This window comes from Natator depressus, chromosome 20 (genome assembly GCF_965152275.1).
Source record: "Natator depressus isolate rNatDep1 chromosome 20, rNatDep2.hap1, whole genome shotgun sequence".
Classification (NCBI taxonomy): Eukaryota; Metazoa; Chordata; order Testudines; family Cheloniidae; genus Natator; species Natator depressus.
The window spans coordinates 6,742,271-6,768,080 of record NC_134253.1 but is presented as its reverse complement, the minus strand read 5'-3'; the positions used below and the strand labels follow the sequence as shown (position 1 = coordinate 6,768,080).

Sequence of the window (25,810 nt, the reverse complement as noted above, 5' to 3'; positions counted from 1 at the left end):
AGGGACAGGTGTCCGGGATAGGGGTAAAACGCGCCAAATACACACCCGTGCTCACGGCCCCTTGAAGGAGCCGCCAGCTGATATCCCCAGCGGGCCTCAGGACCAGGGTGGAATAGAGGCTGGCCCACCGGGGCTCCTCACCTTGTAAAGGTGGCAGGAGGTCCCGCCACTTTGTGTCGGGGCAGGATGCGAGGGTGAGCAAGTTAAGAGTGTGGAGCACAAGCATGTATAGGTGTTTCCTTGGTGTGGTCTGGAAAATAACCGTCTGCAAGTCGTGCAGCCGGCTCACGGAGAAGGGTTGGGGGGACCGGTTAGGTCCACGGGGCAGAGGCCCGATAAAAAGGTCCAGAGGCCTGGGGTAGTGGGTGGGCGGGGTGTGCCTTCGAGCAGGACCCGGTCAAGGTAAACCCGAGCAGCAGGCAGCAGAGCGGCCCTCACCTCCTGAGCAAGCGTCAGGGGATCCAGCCAGTCTCCCCGGTCGTAATCCAGGAGGTCTCCGACCCTGGTGACTTCTGCCAGAACCAACCTCTGGCACACCGAGGGGGACTCTGCCACCTGCACACGGAACTGGGGATTGTGTAGCAGGGGCTCCGTGAGGAGATCTGCCCCCTCGGTGGCCACCATGGACCTGGTCACTGAGAACAGTTTCCAGGTCCGGAGGAGGTCCTGGTAGAAGACCGGCAGCCCGGAGAGGTCTCGCTGAATACCTCTCGGATCGAGATAAAGGAGCTGCAGGTCATAGCAGAGCCCTCGGAGGCGGCACAGGAAGGCGTGCACCAGTACGCTCCACGCCGGACTACCTGCACCATAAAGGAGCCTCTGCAGGTCCTGGAGGCGGAAGACATGGACCTGAGTGCATAGGCACTTTATACCCTGCCCTCCCTCCCCCAGGGGCAGATGGAGGTGTCTTCGGCGGCTGGATCCGTACGGGTCTCCTGCAGAAAAACCACAGAGTACGCCGCCTCCCGAAGGAAGGAGAGCACCTGGCACCTGTGGAGACCCATCCTACAGCCCCGGGTGTTCAGTGTTGCAAAAGTGATAGGTGCCATGAGGAGGGCTGGGGGGGATCCTCGCAGGCAGGGACGCTCACGGCTCCCAGTGGGACACGCAGCAAACCGTGACCTACCTCGAAGATGAGCCAGGAGTCACGGAAGCCGCAGGTCTGATGGTAAGCAACGGCGCCCTGCTTCCCGGTCCTCTTACCCTCCCCCATGAGGGCCCTCATGGCCTGGAGGACTTGATGAAAATCCCCCCATCGCTGCAGAGCAAGCTGCACCTTATTGCAGGAGCCACAGATGTCTTCTAGAAACTCCCGCAGCTCCTCTTGCAGCCGATGGGGGGGTGGGGTCACTGGCCCCCGGTCGTCCTCGGTGGGGCCCCTGGCACAGCCCCATGGCCCACCGAGACAGGCAGGCAAGGGGCGGACCCTTGACGTTGCGCCTGATGGGCTGGCGTCACGCAGCCTGCCTCAGACCCCGGCTCAATGGGGGGCGGCGAAGGGAAGATAGCAGCCCCTAATGGGTCGGGACAGGGAAATACAAAGGCCGCTCCCTGGGGGTCACCCTCCGGGAAAGGGAAGGGGATGGCCCCAGGGGCGCAATGGCATTGTGGGAGGCGGAGGGGATAGGGACAGGGTCAGAAGTAGGGGCAGGGCAGGGGTCAGGAGTAGGGTCGGGGAGAGGGGCAGAGGCAGGATCCTGGGCCCCAGTAACAGGGCTGCCGGGAAGTGATTCCCCTCGGTCTGGCTCAGGGATCTGAGGGACGGGGAGGGGGTCTCCAGCGATGCCGGGCTCAGGCTCAACGGCAGATGTGACAGCCATGGCATCAGCAGATGGGCAATTTTCAGTGGGGCCCCCGCCCGGAAAGGAAGTCGGTTGCCCCACGCCAACGGGGGATACCCCTGGTGACTCGGGTCCCGGCCGCGAGGCACTGGCCGTCACCTCAACTGGCTTGGCGGCCGTCAGCGGAGTGCCACCTGCAGCCGGGCAGGTCGAAGAGTCCAGGGGACCCTCGGAGGCGGGAGCAGAAGCAGTGGTCATGGGGAGGGGGCACAGGGAATGGGGGGCCAGGGTGAGGTAGCTCAGGTCGAGGCCCGCTGACAGAGGGTCATCCTCCCCCTGGGTGACTGGGGTCAGACCCAGGGCCTCAATCTCCTCACAGATGGAGGGGAGATCACCTCCCACCACCCCGGGGCCCTCCCCGCCAGTGCCCGGAGCGACACCCGCTTCGGGGCTCGCAGGGGCTTCGGATGTTAAGGGGGCGGGAGGGGCTCTATCGGAGGCCTCTGTAGGGAGGGACCCCGACGGAGGGGCGCTGTTCCCCTCCATGCTGCCACGTCTTCCCCGGCCGGCACCAGTGCATGGAACGTGGCCATGGGCAGGGCGGAAGGCTCGGCAGCGGTGCCCCCCTTCCTGGTTTTCCAGGGGGCCTCCGCATTGGATGGCAGGAGCGGAGCTCGAGCCTTCCGCTTGCCCCGCTTCCCCTGTACTAGGGTCCAGCCCTCCATGGCATCGTCTGCGGGCTGAGTAACAGGGGTTGGATCTGGGGGCAGGGAGGATGACTCGGGGACTTGGGAAGGCAAAGGTGGGGCAGCACGAAGGGAGGCAGATTCCCCCTGGGGCGGGCCCTCTCCCACGCCCGACGATGCCCCCACCGCACCCTCCTCTGCGGGCCCCGCAGAGTGCAGGCAGCAGCACTGCTCCCGCTCGTCTGGGCACACTGGGGGGAAGTACCTCTTGGGCCCAAGCGGGAACAGTGGTGGACTGAGAAGGAGGAGGGGCGACTCCGGGTGCTGGGCAGCCAAGGGCGCCGGCGATGATGGGGCCGGCACCCCACTAGGGCTCGGGGGTCCCGGGCGCTCCTCCGTCCCGGGCCAAGGGGCAGTCCCTCCGGACATGCCCCATCTCCCGGCAGAGGTAGCACTGGGCCTCCTCCATGGAATAATGCACCTGGTAATGGGCCCCCTGGTAGGGGACCAGAAAAGACCCCTTGAGCACCTCTCCGCCACGCGCTGCCGGGGGCACTTGTATCTGCACTTGCCGGGGGAACGAAAGGATGTGACGGAGGGCGGGGTCTTTACTGCCCAGTGGGAGAGGGCTGATAATGGAGATGGGTTTCCCCAGGGTAGAGAGGGCGGGTAACAGGGCAGCACTGGGGAGGAAAGGCGGGACGGACGTCAGGACCAGGCGGGCACCCAGGTCCCTTGACTGAATCAAGATCTAGAAGTACCTATGTGAGGAAAAAGTCTCTGATTTTAGAGGGTCTTTAATCAGGCATAATGAGATCCAATGGCTGGAAGCTGAAATGAGTCATTCAAACTGGCGATAAACTTGGGCCTGACTGGGGGATGCTCTGCAGGAACAGGGCTCCATGGGGTACTGGGGCCTGGCCAGGGAGTGCTCTGCAGGAACAGGGCTCCTCTGGGCACTGGGGCCTGTCTGGGGGATGGATGCTCTGCAGGAATGTGGCTCTGTGGGCAGATTGCATTGGAGGGAGAGTTGGTGACCTGGGGTGGTGGGGGAAAGATTTCTTTCCTTACAGTTTAAAGCACTTTGGTGTGGGTTTGTTTTTGCCAACTTCTATTTACTTCAAAGTCAATTCTGCGCTTGGGAGCAGAACTCTCCTTGGGAAAGATCCCCCTTCCCCCTGCAATGGCAGGCTGAGGGAGCCTGCAGCTTGGAGCCCTCCAAGGAGCTCTCTAGTGCCCAGAGGGCTGGGTGTCCTGTGTATGGCTGAGTTAAAACAAGCAGAAAAGAGTAACAAAATAACCCCAAACAACAACCAAAAGCAGCCCCCTATGTGGCAGAGATCCCCAGAGCCCCCACCTCTATATTCGAGAGCCCCCCACTCCCTCTGTGCTCCAGTACCCACACCTGCATTCCAGAGCCCCCATCCCCTTCAGCGCTCCCCAGAGCCTCCATCTCTGTATTCCAGAGCCCTCACCCCATATTCCAGAGCCCCCACCCCGTCTATGCTCCCCGGAGCCCCACCCACATTCCAGAGTCCCCTCGTGCGCTCCCTAGAGCCCCCACATGTATTCCAGAGCTCCACCCCCAGCGCTCCCCAAAGCCCGCACCCTCCAGAGCCCCCACCCCATAGTCTAGAGCCCCCACTCCCACGGAAGGGCAGTAGCCTGGCGCTCGCTGCCCCCCTCCCCATCCTCGTGTGGTGTTTTGCCTCGGGAATGGCCCGTTGCTCGGCCGGGGGCGGACGCATCACTCTGGCGGGCTCTTCCCAGCTCGGACCCCGGGGAACGAAGCCAAGTGGCGAGCTCGCGCGAGCTCCGGGGCCAGGAAACTACAGCTCCCAGCAGCTCCTGCTCTGGCTCCGGCTGGGGGCCGAGCCCGGCCGAGTTTGGGGAAAGCATTCCTGGAATTCGTTTCCTGTGGCTTCCTGCCCGAGGCCGAGCCGCGGGATGGCGGGGCAGCAGCGGGCGGACGTCGGCGGGCGACCCCTGGGCAGCGGGGGCAGCCTGGCAGCGTGAGGAGCCCCCAGTCCCCGGTCTTGTGCGCCCCGGCCGGGCCATGGCCGAGCTCCTGCTGCGGAGGACGTTCTCCAGGCTGCGGGGCAAAGAGAAGCTTCCCGGGAAGAAGTCGGATGCGAAGGAGCGAGGTACGCTCGGGGCGCGGGCGGGGCAGGGATGCGCGGCTCAGAGCGCCGGGGAAGCGCCCGAGTGGCACCGTCCTGGGGCTGAGGAGCGCGGGGCGGCTGGTCCGGTGTCGCTGCCGGGGCTACCCGCCGCGGGTCCGGGCTGCAGGCGCCCCGGGGCGAGGAGGGGCTCGCGGGCAGGGCGGGTTGGGGCGCCGCTGCAGCCGGGGACTTGGCTCTCCGCGCAGAAGGGCCCGGCCCGAGGATGCTCGGGGGGAGCGGAGCGCCCCGCCGAGAAGGGGCTGAGCCAGCGGGGCTCCGAGGGGGGCTAGCGCCCTCCGCGCGCCCCGTCCCGTCCTCATCGGGCCGCCCGGAGCTGGGGCTGCAGGGCCCCCCCCGCCATTGGGGGCGCCAGGGGAGCTGGGATCGGAGGGGCAGGGGGGCGGCGCTCGAGCCCCACCAGTCGCCTCGCTCCTAAAAAGGCAGAAGGAGGGAAGGAAAGAATGCGGGGGGAGGGGGCAGGAGCCAACCAGCGCCCCCACAGCCGCCCGCCGGGGCAAGAGGACTAGACTGCCCGGGGACTCCGGCTTCCCTGGGCAAACCCAGACCCTTCCCACCCCAGCGGGGAGGGCTCAGACCCAGCCGCTCGCCGCCACCCAGCTGCCCGGCAATCCCCAGCACGGGGCAGTCCGAGCTGCCTCCTCCCCACTGCGCCAGGCTTTGCTTGTGGTTTGTTTTAGCGCAGACTCCAGGACCGACCGTGGCCCATCAGGAGTCAGGATCCCAGCGTGTGTGTCTGGGCTGGCAGGTCTCTGTGCGCTGTGGCCTGGGGAGTGAGTGGGTGAGGAGGGGGATGAGTGGGTTTTGTCTGGGAGCTGTTGGGGGCGGCGGGGGGGTGTCTGGGTGTGAGTGCCAAGGGGGTTCTGGGGGACATGGCCCAGCAGTGCTGGAGGCACTGAGCAAAGGTTGGGTGGTGGGGGCTGAGCGGATGGGTGGAGGAGGGGACTTAGTGGAGGGATGGGGAGGCAAATAGCCAGGCCAAATCTCCCAGTGTGACAGAAGTCTTGTGTAACCCAGGACCTCTGGAGCTTAGTGCATCAACCTCTACTGTGTGAGCTAAAAGCCAACTGGATGTTAGCTAAGGCTGTAGAGCAGACTCATTAATCTCTCTCGCTAAGTGGTCTCAGTGCCACTGGATGGGACAGAACACCACACCCAGGAGGTGTGTGGATTACATACTTCCCCTAGCTGAGGAAGCACATCCCAAACTTCAGAGGCTTCCCAGCTGGAATCCTGGATGAGCCCCCACTTGTAACGCCAACAGACCCCTGTCGTCGGCAGGCAGGATTGAATGGGGGACCTCTCTCTGCGTGGTCTTGGTGCCACTAGATGGGACAGAACACCACACCCAGAAGGTGTGTGGGTTACACTTGTACTATGCTGAGTGTCCCAAAGCCTCAGCTCCTGGAGTCCTGGGATTTGGGAAAATTGGCAGCTTTCATTACAAAAACAGGGAGTTTCTGGCCCTGGTGGTGGGGGAGAAAGGCTGGAACCATGACCCCAAATGGACCCAACTCCAGGAGGCAAATGTTCCACCCCTGCATTGGCTGGCTGAGATGCTGCCATCAGTTTGGAGCCGATCTCGTAGTTTTGGGGCCAGACTCACTAAGCTTTGAGCCCTGGGGTTGGGGATGCTGTAGGGCGATGAGCTTGTTGTGAATCCAGATTGGAGGTTTTTGTGATAGATCTGCTCTAGGAACTATTGTGGGTCTCCGGCCTGTGTTCTACAGGAAGTCAGACTAGGTGATCACACTGGTCCCTTCTGGTCACAGACTCTCTGAATGGGGTGGGGTTGGGGTGCCAGCCTTGTGGCTAGAGTTGTGATGATTGGGGCTGGATGGGAGCACTGGCCGTGCAGGCAGGAAGCACAGGCCAGGGACTGGGGGAGGCTGCGAAGGAAGAAGCAGTGGCCGGATGGATGGGTCAGGGGAGTGGCCGGCTCAGAGACAGGGACTAGATGATGGGCTTGAGCGGCACCCCCAGACAGAGGAAAGTGTGGGGGTGGTTTAGGAGGTGGGTTTGGGCCACAGTGAGTCTCAGCTCGTGGCAGCACCCTGCCAAAGGGATCCAGGAGGGCTGGGAGGGGAGTGCAGTTGGGGGAGGCAAATCTGTGAGTCACCAGCAGAGAAGAAAGTCAAAGCAGCTGAGGCCCCCGAGAGATGGGGCTAAGAATGGAGGTGGGAGGGACCCCCACCACAAGGGGAGGAGGAGAGTTCCCTGAGGATCTATCAGAGAGGAAGGGGGAGCCAGGAGACCACAGAGCCACATCAGCCTGACAGACAGGAATCAGATAGTCATAGCTAGGGCCCTACCAAATTCACTGTCCATTTTGGTCCATTTCACAGTCATAGGATTTTAAAAATCATAGATATGATTTCAGATATTTAAATCTGAAATGTAGCAGGGTTGTATCTGTAGGGGTCCTGACCCAGGTCTGAAGGCAGCCGCACAGAAGCGAGGGTGGTGTGGTATGGGATTGCCACTCTTCCTTCGGTGCCGCTGCTGGCAGGGCGCTGACTTCAGAGCTGGGTGCCTGGCCAGGAGCTGCTGCTCTCCGGCCACCCTGCTCTGAAGACAGCATAGGAGTAAGGGTGGCAATACCGTGACCCCCCTTACAATAACCTTGCGACCCCCCCCCCCACAACCCTCTTTTGAGTCAGGACCCCCATTTTGAGAAACGCTGGTCTTCCCCTGTGAAATCTGTATAGTGTAGGGTGAAAGTGCACAAAAGACCAGATTTCATGGGGGAGACCAGATTTCACAGTCTGTGATGTGTTTTTCACGGCCGTGAATTTGGTAGGGCCCTAGTCATAGCAGCTGTAGCTGACGGGGTTGTGCTGGACCAGGATATGTCACATGGCAATGGCGCCCAGTGCCGCCAGAGCACAAACAGCACCTGAGGCCCCCAAGGGCCATAGCCAGAGCCGAGCTCGGCTGGAGCCAGTTCTGACCCCAGACACCTGGGCATGCAGTTGGGTCACTGCAACAAAACCAACCACCTGTGAGTTTGGGCCGGTCTGGCTCAGTAGGGAAAAGGCAAAACTCCATCCCGTCCACTCCCCGTTTGGTAGCTCTGTGGCTGAGGCTGCCCCAGGGGATTGCCCCGGCACCTGACAGATGGACTGAAACTTTGCATCCTTGATCTGAGAGGATCTGGGTGGGACAGAGTGCATGCTGCATGACGGGCTGTCGCTGCTACCAGGAGCACCTGCAGTATGTTCCAGAGGGAAAACCCATAGTGTGCACAGAGCCAGTGTGATGTGTTCTTAGTGACCAAGGAGGCTGGAGATGCTAGAAAGAATTCTTTCCCTCCACCCACAAGGATCCAGTTTCTTTAATATTCAGAGGCAGGAATTGTTCATGCCAGAGCCAGCCCCTACCAAGACTGTGAGGACATGGCAAAGGGGTGAGAGAGTGACCCAGCAAGAAGCCTCTGACAGGAGTCCAGGACGAGTGGCTTCCTGCAGTCAGAGCAGGTGTAGGTTCCTGGTGAGTTTGTGATGGAGAACAGCCTGCAATGAATGATTTGGCAATTCCCTTTGCCGGATCAGCTCCCGGAATTGTCCTGCCCTTGCTATTCAGCCTTGTGGTTCAGCAGAAAAGGACATGCTGACAGCCAGGGGCCAAGGAAATGCATCCATGTGGGCTGATTGGTCCTTAGCAGGCTGCCTTCTGTGGGTGGTGATGGGAAATTGCAAATCTCCTGCAGAGTCCACCCAGGTCCAGTTGTCCATTGGTCCCATTCACTCTCTGCATGCAGCCACTGGGAGAAGGAAGATGCTCCCTGGACTGCCTGTCCTGCATGATGCAGGGAGTCCTCAGCTCTTTCCACCCACCACAGCTCACAGGAGCAGTACGGTCCCCACCAGCCCCCTGTGTGGCCGTGAGCAGTGCATGGCTGAGGAGGGGTTGCAAAGCGGTATGTGGGGCTCCCTCACCTGGAGGAGAGCTCGTGGCCATGGCATGGTTTGCCCGGCCTGAGGACGAGCACCTCTGAGGCACAGAACAGCCACGGACTAGGCCTTCAGGGCTCCACTCTGGCACTCATCTCTGACCTAGCAGCATCCACAAGCCAGGCCTCCTGCCACCTCCCATGGGCTGAGGCTGTGTCCCGTCCTTGCAGCTGGTGCTTGGCCACAAGTACCCTTGGATGCCATCCTGGTGCACAGGCAGCCCTGCAGTTGTGCATCGGGGTATCACCTCCAGTGATCCTGGCCCATGTGAGGCAACAGGGGCTGGGGCAAAGGGCCAGTCTTTTGCCTGTCCCTGTGTCCCTGCACTCTCAGCACAGGTGAGGGGGCACTCACCAGTGACTGCACGCCCCCTCCTCCGGACTCCTCTCTGTGGTCCTACAGATTAGCTCTCAGGAGAGAGGGCAGCAGGATGCAGGGCAAGCCTTGAGAAGAGCAGGGAGAGGCCACTGGGGTGAATCAATGACCATGTCCAGCCACAAAGGGAACGGACGAAGGGCCGTGGGCCAGGGAGGGAAGGTCAGACTGGGCCCTGGTAGGCAAGGGTACAATGCTGCAGAGGAGGTGGCTCTTGCACCTGGAAGGATGGAATTGGGTTAGTAGTGGAGGGTGGCTGCTCAGAAGAGCTGATGTGAGAGGCTGGCTGGCCTTGGGGATGAGGTGCTGGGCTGGGACTCTGGAGATCTGGGGGTGTCCTGCTGTTGGCAGGTTTGGGGCGCTGGCACAGTGAGGTCAGGAGGCAAGGAGCTGCCTCAAGGCAGGTCACTCTCCCTGCCATTGGGGAGTGTCCCTTAGCCAGCGCCCTCTGGCCCAACCTGATCCTGGGGCCCTGCCGTTCTCAGGATCGAGTCACTGGGTCAACCCTGTGAGCGGAGATTCGGGGCATTATTTCCTGTGCTGTCACCCCAGTCACATGGTGATGATTCTTTTCCCTGATTGACTGTTGGTCCTTGTGCCTCTGCAGGGCTAGTGGAGTCAACTCACTGGGGTGCCACCCAGTGGACCCAGCCCTGCTCCCCCCGGCCTCTCAGCAGCCTCAGCCCTGCTCCCTCTGCAAAGACCCAGCAGCCCCAGCCCCACTCCCCCGGCAAAGACGCCGCAGCCCCTGCCCCAGCCCCACTCATCCCCCATGGTCCCAGACCCGCTTCCCCTACTCCAGTGACCGTAGCCCTGCTCCTGGTCCACCCCCCACTCCACGCTGACCCAATGGTCCCAGCCTTACCTACCCCACTGAGCAGCCCCAGCCCCGCTTCTGAGCCCCTCCCATTCCCATGAGAGGCCCCAGCTCCGGTCCCCCTGACACTACACAATACCCTCCAGTGGCGTCAACCCCGTCGTCCCAGCCCTACCTGTTCCCCACCCATTCAGATCCAATGGCCACAGTCCCGCCCATCCCCCCGTGCAGACCCAGCTGCCCCCGTCCTCACCCGTCCCCTGTGTGGTCCCAGTGGCTCCATCCCCACCCATCACCCCATGCCTCCCCCCACCCCAGTGGCCCCAGCTCTTCCCATCTCCCCATACAGATGCAGTGGCTCCAGGCCCGCCTGTCCCCTCTGTGCAGACCCAGCTCTGGTCTCCCTTCCCCCCATGCAGCCCCAGAACCCGTCTCCCCCGCCCCACCTGTCCCCCCGCTCAGATCCAGCAGCCCCATTGCCCAGGAGCTCTGGGGGATTGAACCTGGCTGGCATGGGTCCGCCCTTCTGCGGGGTCCATGCTGGGTGTGGCCCACATACTGTCCTTTTTGTAGGGTCCTGGGCCCTAGGAGTCTGGGGAAATCTCCCACCTCTCAAATGGGGGGATTCTGGGTCAGATTTTGACACCCACATCAACCCCTCCAGCCAATGGCCGTTAAGCCATCCTCCTGCCACAGCAATTGGCCAGCCTCCACTGCCCCCCTGTAAACCCACCCTTGGCTCCTTCTTGTTCTCCACTCCCCCCACTCTGGTCCCTTGTGATTCAACCAGCTTCATCCTGCCCCTCAGCTCCCCAGCATCTGTGGGTAGAGATCTCGCCCAGCTCCAGCAGGTGTGCCAAGGAATGGGGGTGTGTGGGTGTCGGGAGTGGGGTGCACATGTGTGTGTGGGAGGGGGAGGCAGGTGTGCATGTGTGTGAGGAGCAGGGAGGATGGGGGGGGGACAGTAATGTGGTGCACATGTGTGTGGGAGGGGAGGGTAGCAAGGAGTGGGGCGGGGGAGGAAGGAGCGGAGAAGATGTGAGAGGCAGTGGTCTGTGGGGGGAGTGGGGTGTGGTGGTGAGCGAGCAGCAGACACGGTGTAAGGGAGCAATGAGGTGTGTGTTGGGGAGAGTAACAAGGGGGGGAGGATAGCTCAGTGGTTTGAGCATTGGCCTGCTAAACCCAGGGTTGTGAGCTCAATCCTTGAGGGGGCCTTTTAGGGATCTGGGGAAAAAATTGGGGATTGGTCCTGCTTTGAGCAGGGGGTTGGACTAGATGATCTCCTGAGGTCCCTTCCAACCCTGATATTCTATGATAAGGGTGTCTGCATGGGGGAGTGAGGAGTGGGGAAGATGTGAGGGGGCAGTGGGGTCTGTGTGTCAGGGAAGTGGGGAGCGTTGGCATGTGTAGGGGGAGCAGGGTGTGGGTGGGGAGCAAGGAGCTGGGTGTGTGTGTGTAGGGGAACGGGGTCAGTGTGGGGGCGTGTGGAGGAGCCACAGTGTGAGGCCAGCAAGCAACAGGGTGTGTGTGTGTTGGAAATGGGGAGTAGGGAGTGTGGGGTAGAGTAGGGAATGTGTGGGGGGAAGTGAGGAGCAGGGTGTCTCTGAGTGGAGAGAGGGGTGCGTGTGTGGAAGGAGCAGGGTGACTGTGAGTGGGGAGCAGGGTGTCTGTGAGTGGAGAGAGGGGTGCGTGTGTGGGAGGAGCAGGGTGGCGTGTAGATGGGGAGTAGGGTGCATGTGTGGGGGGAGCAGGGTGCGTGTGGGGGGGAGCGGGGAGGATGTGTGTGTGAGGCGGGAGTGGGGTGCATGTGAGGGGGAGTGGGGTGCATGTGGAGGGAGCAGGGTGTGTGTGTGGGGAGCAGGGGGTTGGGGGGGCAATGTGTGTGGGAGGGAGTGAGGAGTGGGAAGGAGGTATGGGGCAATGGAGTGTGCAGGGGAGAGGAGCAGGGTATGTGCATTTGTAGGGAGGGAAACGAGTGGAGGTCTCCACTTCTCTGCAGTCCCAGGTTTGGTGTGCCCATGTGATGCTGGTCTATGGGCTCATTCCCAGGAGGAGGCTGTGGGAGGCGGGGGCTGTACATAGCGGGTGGGCCCCGTTCTGCAAAGGGCCCTGTGTCCCCACGCTGCGGGGCCAGGCTAGGCCAGGCTGGGAGGAGGGAGCGCTGCCCTGACAGCCAGGCAGTAAACAACAGGAAATCCAACTTGGCAGGGGCTGTGAGCAGCTGTGTGTGCTGGGAGCTCCCCGCCTGCCCAGCCAGCGCTCCCACAATGACGCCTCTGTCAGCCCTGCTGCACATGCTGGGGCAGCCAGGCCCAGGAGGCTGAGGGCCAGTGCTGAGGCTGTGGTGAAGGACTTGGGGGAGGACTCCACTGTGCAAGGGTTGGGCTCAGGCCCCTGCAGGAAACAGCCCCCCTCGAGTAGAGGTCGCAGACAGCCCATCCCTCCCCTCAGCAATGCATATCCTGAGCAGGGAGTGTCCAGAGCTGCCTCCCCCATAATATAAAAACGTCCATGTTGGGTCAGACCAATGGTCCATCCAGCTCAGTGTCCGGTCTGAGCGGTTGGTGCCAGATGCTTCAGAGGAAAATGAACAGAACAGGGCAACTATCGAATGATCCATTCCTGTCATCCAGTCCCAGCTTCTGGCAAACAGAAGGTTAGGGACACAGGACAAGGGGTTGCATCCCCGCCCATCTTGGCTAATAGCCATTGATAGATGTATCCTCCATGAATTTATCTCATTCTTTTTTGAACCCAGTTATACTTTTGGCCTTCACAACACCCATAGCAATGAGTTCCACACATTGACTGTGCATGGTATGAAGTACTGCCTTATGTTAGCCTTAATCCTGCTGCCTATTAATTTCATTGGATGACCCCTGGTTCTTCTCTTATGTGAAGGGGTCAATAATATTTCTTTACTCACTTTCTCCACACCAGTCATGATTTTATAGACCTCTATCACATCCCCCCTTAGTCGTCTCTTTTCTAAGCTGAACAGTCCAAGTCTTCTTAATCTCTCCTTGTCTGGAAGCTGTTCCATCCCCCTCATCATTTTGTTTTTTCATAGATTCTAAGGCTAGAAGGGACCAATGTGATCATCTAGCCTCACCTCCTGTATGACACAGGCCAGAGGACTTCCCCAAAACAATTCCCAGAGAGATTTTGTTTGCTTGTGCCCAATTTACCAAGTGATCTGAATCAGTGACCTTTTCATTACTTACCACTCCCCCAAATTTGTGTCATTTGTTGTCCTTCTCTGTACCTTTTCCAATTCTAATATATGTTTTTGGGATGTGGTGACAAGGTGTGGGCGTACAATGGATTTATCCAATGGCATTATGATATTTACTGTCTTATTATCTATCCCTTTCCTAATGGTTCAAAATACTCTGTTCGCTTTTTTGACTGCTGCTGCACTTTGGGCAGATGTTTTCGGAGGACTATCCATGATGACTCCAAGATTTCTTTCTTAAGTGGTAACAGCTAATTTAGACACTGTCTCCCGCAGCAATGCATGGCCACAACCCTATCCCATGGGTCATGCCCTCTCTCATACCGCCTGCGCCAGCCCGAGCCCCTATCCCACGGGCCACACCTCCTCCCCTACAGCCCATAGCAGCCTCAGCCCGCGTGGCCACACTCCGGTCCCATAGGCCATGCCCCATGCTTGTTCCCATACAACCCACACCAGTCCCAACAACGCATTGCCATGTTCCCATCCCACACAACCCACACAAGCATCAGCCTGCATGGCCATACCCCCTCACCAGCCCATACCAGCCTCAACCACACTCCTATCCCTTTTCCATGAAACAAAAGTGTTGTCCTTTTTCTTCCTCAGTGAAGGGTGCCTGGGTATCTTTGCCTCCAAAACACAGTGGCTCAACCCTTTGATGTCTACCTGCCGATAAGGTGTCTCTTACCCCCCAGCTGCTTTGTTCTTCCTATTTAGTTTCTTTTGAAATTCTTACAATCCTTCATTTGCTTTCAGTCCAGACTGGTGATAAGGCACCCACTGTGAAGCATACAATACTTAATTTATGTGCAACCTTCCAGATAGAGAAACATTTCTTGTTGGAGAGAAACCTGTTCTTCTCCTTTGCTGGTGCCAAGTCTCTAGACACAGTCTTGAGTATATTTTCAGTATGTCTACATAACTCTTTACATAGTATCTGTAGGTACATTTCACAACGATATTACTGACCAGTGTGACACCAGCTTTTATTTGAGACCTCCCACAATATGCTTTGGTGAACCAGAATGTATACACCAGAATCAGGAGAGTCCAGTGACCGCTCTGCACCCCCTTGTCCGTTGGCATTAAGAGGTTTGTGGTGTGGTTTACTAGGTGTGCACCAGTGGGTGTGTGCTGGCTATGGTGCGTGTATATGTTGGGTACATATTGGCTGTGTGTGCACTGGGTATGGTGTGTGTGTGTGTGTATATGCTGGGTGGGCACTTGATGTATGCACTAGGTGTGCACTAGGTATGGCGTGTGTGTGCACTGGGCATGTTCTGATATTAACCCTCAGCTCACATTTCCTGTTCCCCACAGAGCGCCCCTCAAGGATGCTGGACTCTCCCATGGAGCTGGAGCCAGTCCTTGGGCCAGAGCCAGCGTCTCATGACCACGATGGGAGCTGTCGGAGAGGGGCAGCCATCACCGTGTCCAGGAAGCAGAGCTGGGCCAGGTTCTCATGTGGCATCCGGGATGTGCCATGTAGCTCTTACAGCAGGAAGGTGCCTGCCAGCCCCACGGCCTCCGCAGAGCTGCAGGATGAGGGTGAAGGCGTAGGGCCAGTTGCCTGTGGGCGAGAGACTGATGGGGACCCCCAGTGCCCTCTGCGGCCCCAGGAGCTGTTCTCACCCACCCACACAGGGGGGCCAGCCATTGAGGATGAGGCATGGCTTGTGGAGAGCCCCCCAGCCCCAGTGCCCCCCACCCCTCTGCCCAGCCTGGCCCTGGCGACCCCAGCCCCTCAGCCCAGCCTGGCCCCTGGTGATGAGGAGGCTGAGTCGATGTGCAGTTATGTGGAGCTCTGCGCCTCTGGCAGTGCTGTGAGGTGTGCCAGTCACGGCGCCTACTTGCAGAACCTGGAGAGGAGCAGCCGCCACTGGATCCTCTCCTCTGGCAAGGCCCAGGGCCCGGAGGAGTTGGCCCCCAGCACCAGCACAGAGTTGAAGGAGGTGGGCGCCGCGGGCAGCGAAGGGGAGATCTGGTACAACCCCATCCCTGAAGATGAGGACGTTGTAGGTGTCAGGCAAGGCACCGAGCCTGGCAGCTCCTGGAGGAAGTGGGGCAGTGGCACAGGGAGCCGGGAATCTGACAGGGACAAGGGCAGGCCCAGCAGGGCAGAGCCAGGTGATGAAGGGCCCCCCAGGAGCATCGCCAGGCAAGTGGAGAGCCCCAGCTCACAGAATGCACCTACCCCAGCTGGGCCAGTGGGCCGAGGCGAGGAGATGGGTGCCGGCCGGACATTGGCCTATGGTGAGGGGTGTGGTGCTAACAGGGTGTGTTCTGGGTTGAACAGCATGGCAGAAACATGAGACAGAGCTGCTTCCACGTGGCCCCACCATCTTCTGGTGGCAGCCCCACCCTGATCTCATGAGCCCCTCCCCTCTCATGCCCCCCCCCCGCCCCCCAGCTGGTTCCCTAATCCCATGGGACACCTGATCCCGTGGGGTCCCCCTCTTTCCATAGAGCCCCTCCCCAGGTCCCTGTCCCTGCGTCCGCATGCCCACTGCAGCCTGGTTCCCTGTGTGGGATCAGCCACTCTCTCCATCCCCAGCAAGTCAGTTTTGGCTGCTCTGGGTCCCACAGGCCCTCCTCCCTGTAATGGCCCTTCCCTTCCATGCCCCAGATTAAGGGGCTCCCTTTCCCCATGCATGCCAGTGTCCACTGTGGCTGAGGTGCCCGTCTCATCAGGTCTCTCCCCCCAGGGAAGTTGCCGATTTCATGTTTGAGCGCGGCTGTGGGGTTGGCTGGCCCATCCCCCCCGCTGAGCCCCAGCGTCTCCAAGAAGGGGCGCTCCCTGGGCAGAGTGAAGTCCCCGGGCACCGTGCGCCGCCTGTCCCTGAAGATGAAGAAGCTGCCGGAGCTGAGGAGGAAGCTGAGCCTGCGTAGTGCCCAGTCCCGGGGGCAGGAGCCTGAGGGCAGTGGCAGCACCTCACCCAGGGATGCCCGCAAGGAGCCGGGGAATGTAATCAGCCGCTACCACCTGGACAGCAGTGTGGCATCCCAACAGGGCCCGCACCGTGCCAAGGCAGCCAGCAAGGGCGGCTACCTGAGTGATGGTGACTCCCCTGAGCTGCTGGCCAAGGCGGACAAGCGTGCCTGTCCCGGGCCAGAGGGGCATGAGCCTGGGGCCAGGCTGGACGTGGATGCCTTCCAGCCCTACAGCTCCTTGGAACAGCCGCGCTGTGTGCAGCCCATCTCGGGCCTAGTCAGTGTCCACCTATACGGTGTGGGGGACCTTAAGCCCCCAAAGGCTGAGTCCAGGGAGGTGTTCTGCGTCCTGCAGGTGGATGCAGCCCCCAAGGCACGCACGGCCCTGCTGCCCTGGACAGCCGCCTTCCTCAGCCTCAACCACACCTTCAACTTGGAACTGGAGGGCACCCGACACCTCAAGGTCATTGTCTTCTCCTGGGACCTGGCTACCTGCCGGAACCGTGTGTGCTGCCATGGCACCATTGTCTTGCCCCACGTCTTCAGAGGTAACGGGAGCAGCCAGTGAGACGGGGGCCCTGGTGATGGGGAGAGGGCCTGAGAGGGGGCAGTGACACCCAGGCAGGGGGCAGTGTCCAATGGGGCTCAGATGTAGAGGGCTCTGGGGGGCACATCCAGATGGGCAGGGATCAGTGCCCCATGGGGTTTAGCTGGGCAGGACTCTGGGGGACCCATAGAAATGGGCAGAAAGCAGGGTCCAATGGTGCTCAGATGGACAGAGCTGTGGGGGGGGGGCACAGGGCAGAACTAAGGGGGGGCAGATGCTGTGGTTTCCCAGCTGGCCCTTGCTGACCGTCCACATCTTGCTCCAGTCTGACACATGCCGGTGCCCTCTGCTCTTCAGGGTGCAGGGCCCAGCAGCTGGCAGTGCGGCTGGAGCCACGCGGGCTGCTCTACTGCAAGCTGACATTGGTGGAGCAGTGGGACATGCCCAGCAGCCCCAGTGACCGGGAGCCACGGGTCTTTGGCGTGGAGCTGCGTCACTTGGTGGAAAGGGAGAACACTGCCACCAAGGTGCCGCTGCTGATCCAGAAATGCGTCTCCCAGATTGAGAAGCGGGGACTGAAGGTGAGTGGCGGGGGGGGGGGGGCGATACTGGGGGAGTGGGCTCTGCAGGACACCTGGCACTCCAGCCCCATGCCACGCAGCTAACACAGGCACAGCAGGTACATGGCGAGGAGCCGGTGAGCGCGGCTCCTGAGCAGGCCGGATCCCAGCAGGCCATGGGCTCCGTGCTGTCTTCCCTCTTTGTGTCCCTGTCCCCTCCCCATGCTGCCCCTTGGGTCCGGGGACAAGTGCGGGGGGCGGGGGGGAATGGGCTCTCCCACTGACAGCACCTCCTGTGCCCAGATTGTAGGGCTTTACCGGCTGTGTGGCTCGGCGGCTGTGAAGAAGGAGCTGCGTGATGCCTTCGAGAGGGACAGTGCAGCCGTGACGCTCTCTGAACAGCTGTACCCAGACATCAACGTCATCACAGGTCAGTGCCCAGCCACTCCTCACCCCCATGCAGCACCAGCACAGCTCCTGGATTGCCCCCCGACACACGTGCTCAGGCAAGTCAGTAGGAGAATCACCGCAACCCACTAGATCCCATTCATCTCCCAGAGTAAGGTAAAGCACCCAGGAGTCCTGTCTCCTGACCCCCCACTCTAATCCGGTCCAACTAACTTGATACCTTTTTGTGATGAGGATACAAGTTTGGCTGATAAAGGTAATAGTGTACATGTCATATACTTAGAGTTCTGCAAGGCATTTGACTTGGTACCCCCTGACATTTTGATTAAAAAGCTAGAACAGTATAAATATAACAGCACACATTAAATGGATTAAAAAGTGGCTCACTGATAGATAAGTTTCAAAATGTAATTGTAAAGGGGGAATTGTCATCCAGCAGGTGTGGTTCCAGTGGTGTCCCACAGGGACTTGTTCTTGGCTCTATGATATTTAATGTTTTCATTAATGGCCTGGTGAAAGAAAACATAAAATCATCACTAATAAAGTTTGCAGATGACACAAAAGTTGGGGGAGTGGCAAATACTGAAGAGGGCAGGTCATTGATACAGAGTGATCTGGATCGCTTGGTAAACAGCACAAGCAAACAATGTATGTATTAATTTAGCTAAATGTAAATGTGTACATCAGGAACAAGGACTGTAGGCCACACTCACAGGATGGAAGGATGCTATCCTGGGAAGCAGGGACTCTGAAAAAAGATCTGGTAGTTGTCTTGGTGGATAATCAGCTGAACAGTGGCCAAAAGAGTCCTTGGATGCATAAAGAGGGGAATCTTGAGCCGGAGTAGAGAGGTTATTTTACCTCCATATTCAGCACTGGTGCGACCCTGCTGGAATCTTGTGTCCAGTTCTGGGGCCCACAATTCAAGAAGGATGTTGATTAATTGGAGAGGGGTCAGAGAAGAGCCATGAGAATGACTGAAGGATTAGAAAATATGTCTTACAGAGATAGACTTTAGGAGCTCAGTTTATTTAGCTTAACAAAGAGAAGGTTAAAGGGTGACTTACACAGTCTATAAATACCTACATTTGAAAGAAATATTTAATAAGGGGATCTTCAATATAGCAGAGAAAACTGTAACACCCATCCAATGGCTGGGAGTTGAAGCAGACTAATTCAGACTGGAAATAAGGCATATATTTTAATGGTGAGAGTAATTAATCATTTGAAAAAGGGTCTTGGTGGATTCTCCATCACTGATTTTTTAAATCAGATTGGATGGTTTTCTAAAAGCTCTGCTCTTAGAATTATTTTGGGAAGTTCTCTGGCCTGTTATACAGGAGGTTCGACTAGATGATCATAATGGTCTCTTCTGGTCTTAGGCTCTCTGAACCCACTAGACCCCACTCCCCTTCTAGAGCTAGGGGTAGAACCAGGAGTCCTGACTCCTAGTCCCTCTGCTCTAGCCACTAGACCCCACTCGCCTCCCAGAGATAGAACCCAGAAGTCGGGGCTTTCTGTGCACTCCCTGTAGTTTCTATAGGCTGCTCAGTGCCATGAGTCCTGTGCCCTCCCCGCCATGGGACCCAGCAGAGACCAGTTTGGGAGAGGAGCCTGCCAAGGAGCTGACAGGAATTTGGCCTTTTCCTGCAGGGATCCTGAAGGACTATCTGCGGGAGCTGCCCACGCCCCTCATCACCAAGACCCTTTATGAGGTGGTGTTGGAGGCCATGGCCCAGCGCCCGCCCCAAGACATGCTCAGCAGGCAGAATGCGGAGGAGACGGTCGCTCTGCTGGACTGCCTGCCAGAGATTGAGAAGGTGAGTGCCTGCCAGTGGGCGGAGCAGGGGAGTGTGGGCAGGTAGGAAAGGAGACCTGGCTGTGGAGCCAAGCCACAGTGCCCTTGGAGCTGTCCCACGGGGCTGGTTGGTGCTGCTGCAACAATGTCACCATAGACTGGCACATCCCCATCTCCTCGATGGGAGGCTGTGGTCAGCTCTGCCCCTGCCACACACATGGTGGCTGGGCATGTGCATGGCACAGCCCCAGGCGTGGAGTCAGCACTGTCCTGCTGCACGTGTGGGAGTACAGCTCTAGACACGGAGCCAGGGCTGCGCCTACCACACACATCGGGGCTGGGCATGCCTGTGACAGTGATTGACAGTGCTGCTCCTGCTGCATGTGTGGGCCAGGTATGTGCATGGCACAACCCTGGCATGGAGCCTGCATTGTCCCCGCCGCAAACACGGGGGCCGAGCACTCCCCTGGCACCATCCTGGACACACAGCCAGTGCTGCCCCTGCTGTGCACATATGGGCGGGGCACACCTGGCACTGCCACCGGCACGGAGCCAGCGCTGCCCCTGCCACACACATGGGGGCTGGGCACACCTGGCGCTGCCACCGGCACGGAGCCAGTGCTGCCCCTGCTGCGCACATGGGCTGCACATGTCTGTGACAGCGCTGGATACATGGGGGCTGGGTACTCCCCTGGCACAGCCCCAGGCATGTAGCCAGTGCTGCTCACTGCAGGGACCTAAGATCCTGGGCAGCTTTCCAGGTTGGCTGCCCCTTGGGGTCAAGGGATTTCACCGCAGTGAGATCAGAGAAAATAGCAAGATTCGCAGATTTTACAGCCAGGAAGGACCATTAGATCACCCAGTCTGACATCCTGGGCAGCACTGGCCCTTACATGTCACCCAGTTACCCCCATGTTGTGTGTTGGAGGCCACGGAGGCCAAGTTACTGAGCCCAGTAACTTGTGTTTAAAGCATCTCCCAGCCTGGCCCCAGCCTGGCTTTGGAGCCATCAAGAGATGGAGAATCCACCACTTCTCCCGGAGTTTGTGCCAGAGGTTCATCCCCCTCCCTGGGAAACACTTGTGTCTGATTTCTAGTCTGAATTTGTCTGGCTTTAGCTTCCAGCCACCTCGGCTTCAGTGTCGGGCCGTCCCTCCTTCCCCCAGCTTCTCCAAGTCAGGTGCTTTCCCTCCAAGGAGCCTGGCACCTGGGCACAGACTAAGGCTGTGACCGCTGAGGTACAAAAACCTGGGATTTCTGGGATGATCCTGAGCCCACAGAACTGGGTGGGTGGGGCAGGGCCAGGCCCTGGACTGACGCTCCCCTCTCCCCAGGCTACGCTGACCGTGCTGCTGGACCATCTCAGCTTGGTGGCCTCCTTCCACGACTTTAACCGCATGAACTCCCAGAACATTGCCGTGTGCTTCGGGCCAGTGCTGCTCAACCAGAATCAGGAGCCCTGGCGCCAGAGGGCCCGCAGCTACGCCCACTGCGAGGAGATCGCCAGTGCCGTCGACTTCAAGAGGCACATTGAGGTGCTGCACTACCTGCTGCAGGCCTGGCCTGGTAAGTGCAGCTGAGGGGAGGGACTGTGTGGCCGCAGGACTGCTGCAGGGTGTGGGGAGAGCGCAGCCGGGGTCTCCTGCGGGGTGTGGGGAGAACGCCGCCGGATTCCTGCTGCAGGGTGTGAGGAGAGCGCAGCTGGGGGTCTCCTGCAGGGTGTGGGGAGAGCGTGCTGCGGGGGGCTTGCTGCGGGGTGTGGGGAGAGAGCAGCTGGGGGCCTGCTCCGGGGTGTGGGGAGAGCGCTGCCGGGCTCCTCCCCGTGGGATCGCAGCCTCTGATTGGCCGGTCTGGCTGTGGGAGGAGAGCACTGCGGTAACTGGGATCTGTCTCCCCAGCCCCCGACAGGACAGGGCCCGGCGCGGGGGGCCGGGAAAGGGCCCAGCCCAGCTGCCTGCGGCAGAGGCGCCACCCTGCTCTGCGGCTGGATCTGATGGAGAGCGAGGTGGTGGCTCGTCACCGGCCCCGGGGCCTGGAGAGCCCCCCCACCAACCGCTACGCTGGGGAGTGGAGCGTGTGCAGCCAGGAGTACGGGCTGGTGGCCGGGCTGGGGCACGAGGTCAACGACGCCGAGGTGGCTGGCAGCGACAGCGAGAATGAGGTGCTGGACCTGCGGGAGGGGCTGGGTGGCCCCAGCCAGACAGTCTTCGTGGGGGACTTTGCCCTGGTCGACGACCCCGAGGCGCCCTTCAGCCCCCGCCTGAACCTGAAGGACTTTGATGCCCTCATCCTGGACCTAGAGCGAGAGCTCTCCAAGCAGATCAACGTGTGCCTGTGAGTGGCCTGGCTGCTCCACCACCGTGCCTGGCTCCCCCGGCCCCTACGCTCCCTGGGACCGTTAACATCCCCTGCCGGGCTCCAGTGTCACCAAAACATGAGCCAGATGGTGGGAGCTGGGCACAGCCTGGGGCCTTGACACCAGCAGGGGAGGTGCCAGGCACCAGATGGTGGGGCTTCAGCTAAAGAAATTTGGGCTCCACACTCAGGAGCCTGGCCCAGCCCTGTAGCAGGCGATGACTCATGCCGTCAGCCTTAATCCAGCAACCTGCCGAGGAGCAGGGGCCCTGAGCAGCAGGTACAGCGTACAGGAGGTGTTCTCGTGCTCGCTCGTGGGCTCCAGCACACTCTGCCCTCTGGGCTTGGAGCTCTGGAGAGACCAACACAGTGCACACCCGGGCATGGCCGCCGAGCTCCCAGGAGCATGCGCCCAGGCTCCCAGTATTAATAGGAACCCAGAGATTAAGCCAAAGCCATTTGGAGCGTGACCAAATTTGCGTAGCACTTGGCTCTTGCAGCCTTTTGATTTGCACAGAATGGATGGAGGCTTGGAGACACCAGGGCAGTGAGTGGCAGCCCACTGAGGTTGGGGTTCTGGGGCTGCAGTATGGATGAGGGGCTGAGCCAGCCGGGGGGCTGCACTCAGGGTCACTCACTGCTGCAGTGTTTGTCACTCTCAGTCCTCTGTGGATGACATAGTAGCTCTGTCTGGCTACAGGGCATGGCTGGGAGGAGCCTGGATCCTGGCATTCCCTTGGCCTGGCTCTCTGCCCTGGGGCAATACCATGTGCAGGGAGCGCACAGGGCAGGGGGAACAGCGCCTTCCTTTCCTCTGCATTTCAGAAGCCAAAGAATCAGCCTCTGAGCCTGAGCCTGTCCCCTGGCTGGGCTGGAGCTGAAGTTTGCAGGCACTGCTTGCGTGACCCTGGCAGCGGGCTTCCCAGGCCACGGCAGCTCTGCCAATAGCAGCTTCTTGCAGGCTAGTCAGGAAGGCAGCTCCAGGCCCTGGGCAGGGCACAGGGGGGCGGGTCAGGAGCACCATGTACCTATCCCTCCTGTGGCATGTATTTCTGGTCAGCAGGGAGCCTCCCAGCCCCCAAGGGTGGTGAGTTTTGATGCCCCTTCTAGCATCCCAGGTGGAGCCTTCCTTGCAGGTGGGAGTTTGACTTGGTTCTCAGGAAGATGAGTGTCAGAGCTGCCCCAGGGCTCTGGCTGCAGTGGGCTCAGTCTGGTCTGCTGTGGGACTGGCCTCGCTGTCTGTGTTTTATTACTAAGTGCCACCCTGCGTACCACTTGGGTGGGGGCAGCCTTGGGCCAGGAGAGAGCTAGGGCTAAGGCCTGTTCCTGGCCTCCCATCATCCCAGGCGAGGCGTCCCCCCTGCATAGGGTTAGAGTATTGACAAGGGTCCCTGACCTCCATCATGTGTGCTCTGCTCCGGGGCTGCTTCACACAGAAGCCACGATCCACTGCACCCTGCCAAGGAGTAGGAGGGGCTGTGCCAGTCATGGCACCTCACGCTCAGCTTGCCATGGCATTAGTTAGTATCTTGGTGCCACATTTACATCCTCCCCCAACCTGACAATACTCCAGGCTCTCTACTCCAGGCTCCCCCAGCCTGGATGCTGCCTCCAATCCTGCTTGGCTGCAGCTCTTGATGGAACAGTGAGGGGAGAATGGGCTGCAGCCCTGGGATCCCGTGGCACGGGGACAGACCAGCATGAGGCAAGAGACTGGGGCCTGGAGTTCTTTGTGGTTGCTTCTCACGGGCGTCTTTAGTCTCCTCCCAGTCTCTGCCCCACCCTGGAGCTGGTTGGCACTGAACCCAGGGCCTGGGGTTGGCAGCCAAGCCCCCAGCTCTTTCCAGCCTGAGCTTTCCCTGCGGCTGCTGTGCAGGCCAGGCCTGGTAGGGAGGCCTCCCATGTGAGCAGCAGCAGCAGGCACAACCCTGGATGTGATCTGGAGGCCCCAGCTCACTGGCTGTCACCTCCACCCTCTGCATTACGGAGTAGGGGAGGCTAGTGCAGAGGCTGCACCAAGGCCACTGGCTTCCATGCAGTGCAGCCTCCTTGGACACTAGCAGACAGAGCTCCAAGCTGGGGCCCTGCTGGGTGGGTACTCAGGGCTGGTGGGGAGTGGGAGGTGATTCCCTGGATGTGCCTTTCCCCATATGGATCCCATGAAAGTGCAACACATGGGCAGACTGGCCCCAAGCTAAGCTCAAGGCATCAATTGCCCTCTCGCACCCAAGCCAGCTCTGGCATTTCCCTGGGTATTGCTGGGATACCTGATGCTGCTGTGCCTTGCAGAGCCTGCACCTGCAGCGCTGATTTCAGTGTGCCAGGTGCCCAGGCACAGCTGCCTGAGGGTGCTCACTGCAGGGCATCATGGAAATGCACCCAATCCCCCCGCACAACTTCCCTCCAGGGAGCCCGGTACTGGAGAGGCCAGCTTTATTTATATTTCTTGCTTCTGTATGTTTGGTGTAGGGGGTGTGTATACATGTTTGGGTGTGTGCAGTGTAGGATGTGTGTGTGTGTACGTTTGGATGTGTGTGCATGTGGGGTGTACGATGTGTGTAGTTCGTGTGTATGTTTGGATGTGTGTGTACATTTGTGTGTGGGAGGGAGTAGGGGTGTGGTTTGTGTGTCTATTTGAGGAGGTAGGGGTGGACGTTTGTGTGTGGTGCGTGTGAATGTTTGGGAATGGTGGTTTGTGTGTACATGTTTGTGCATGGGGGGGGTGTATGTTTATCTGTAGTGTGGTGTTTGTGTGAATATCTTTGGGGGTGGGATGTGTGTGTGGTGTAGGGATGTGGTTTGTGTGTGTGTATGCATGTTCATGAAGACTGGCTGCTCCATGTGGGTATTTAACGTATGTGATGTTGTCCTCCATTGCTGGATTTTCCAGTGTTTATAAAATATTCAGTTATAGGGAAAAAAAGCCAATTTTTTTTTGAGGAGGGAGGGGGTAAAACCATGACACTCTCCCCGACTCCAGGCTCTAATGGAAATTCACCCCATCCCCTCTCAAAGCACAAGGCCCAGCAGCTCCCTTCTGAGCTGCTCTGGCAGGGAGGAAAAGTGCCCAGAGTTTGGGGGTGGGGGCCCTTCACCCAGTATTAGCTTAAGGGAACCCATGTGAATGTGAAGGGAGGGTTGCAGTGCCTCCTGCCATAGATGGGTCTGGGGCTGAAGAAGAGGGTTACAGCAGAGTGCCACCATGTTATAGAAGCAGCTATGCTTGGGGTGCCCTGTCTATGGAGGGGGCAGGGCCTGCATGGTCCAGCCATTGCCCCTGTTGCCTGGCACCCCCAGCCATGGGGAGTTGGGGATGGCTGCTTATCATGTGTGTTAAGGAAATGCCCATGCCAGGCTGGGAGTCAGCATGGTGCCCATGTATGCATGCCAGGGCATCCTGCCCACTGCCTACACCAGCAATAAAGGACACCGACTACACCTGCCGTTGGGTTGTGTGTGTGTGTGTGTGTGTGTGCGCGCGCGCATGTGCATAGGGACTGGGGCCACATTCACCAGGGGAAGAGGGTGCCTCTGCTAGGGCTCCAGCTGCCTGCAACCCACCACACTCAGGCCATGGCAGCAAGGGCTGGGTAGGGTCAGGCTGGGGAGCTGGGGCATCATTTGGGGGCAGCTGCCTGGCTACTGTGGGCAGGAAGGGCTGTCCCCTTCATTGCCCTCCCTGGGATGGCTATAGGCACCAGCTTTTCCCTCCTGTCTGCTGGGAAGTGTCACGGTGCTGGAGCTGGGGGTCACTACAGGCAGGACCAGCGATGTTTACGCCTGTGGGAATTCTGCACCAAAAATTTAAAAGTTCTGTGCAGAATATTTTAAAATTCTGCATATTTTGTAACAATAACACAATGTACTCACATCAATTTCAACTATTTTGATAATTTAGTTCAAAATACCTGTCAGCAACTATATCTGTAACAATACAGACAACAAACTTCCTCCAGGGGTAGAGAGTTAAAGAAACCCCTACAACAACCCAATTCCTCTTTCTCTTCTCCCTCCCCGCCCCAGCTGGGGAGGGCAGACACCCACACCCCCCTCCCTCCAGAGCTCAGCTGTGGGGTGCCTCCCAGTCCAGCCACCCACACCCCTTCCTCTGCACAGCCCAGCCATGCCCCTTCCCCCCCAGCCTAGACACCCACACTCCCTACCCCACAGAGGGAGAAACA

The 25,810-nt window shown here is 59.5% G+C and overlaps 1 protein-coding gene across 1 annotated transcript; it reads left to right on the top strand.

Annotated features, from left to right (window-relative positions):
* The first annotated feature begins 4,331 nt into the window (after positions 1-4,331).
* SYDE1 (synapse defective Rho GTPase homolog 1) lies at positions 4,332-25,072 on the top strand. The gene is made up of 8 exons (XM_074935258.1): positions 4,332-4,611; positions 14,351-15,283; positions 15,736-16,509; positions 16,866-17,089; positions 17,372-17,498; positions 19,130-19,296; positions 20,609-20,840; positions 21,173-25,072. The coding sequence occupies exons 1-8, from the start codon at positions 4,524-4,526 to the stop codon at positions 21,610-21,612; spliced, it is 2,985 nt and encodes a 994-aa protein (XP_074791359.1). The 5' UTR covers positions 4,332-4,523; the 3' UTR covers positions 21,613-25,072.
* Positions 25,073-25,810: the final 738 nt, after the last annotated feature.

Excerpts from the sequence above, each read along its gene's own strand:
- SYDE1 (XM_074935258.1), top strand. The coding sequence starts at position 4,524 with ATGGCCGAGCTCCTGCTGCGGAGGACGTTCTCCAGGCTGCGGGGCAAA. Across the intron at positions 4,612-14,350 it reads GTCGGATGCGAAGGAGCGAG|AGCGCCCCTCAAGGATGCTG; the intron begins GTACGCTCGGGG and ends TGTTCCCCACAG. Across the intron at positions 17,499-19,129 it reads AGACATCAACGTCATCACAG|GGATCCTGAAGGACTATCTG; the intron begins GTCAGTGCCCAG and ends CTTTTCCTGCAG.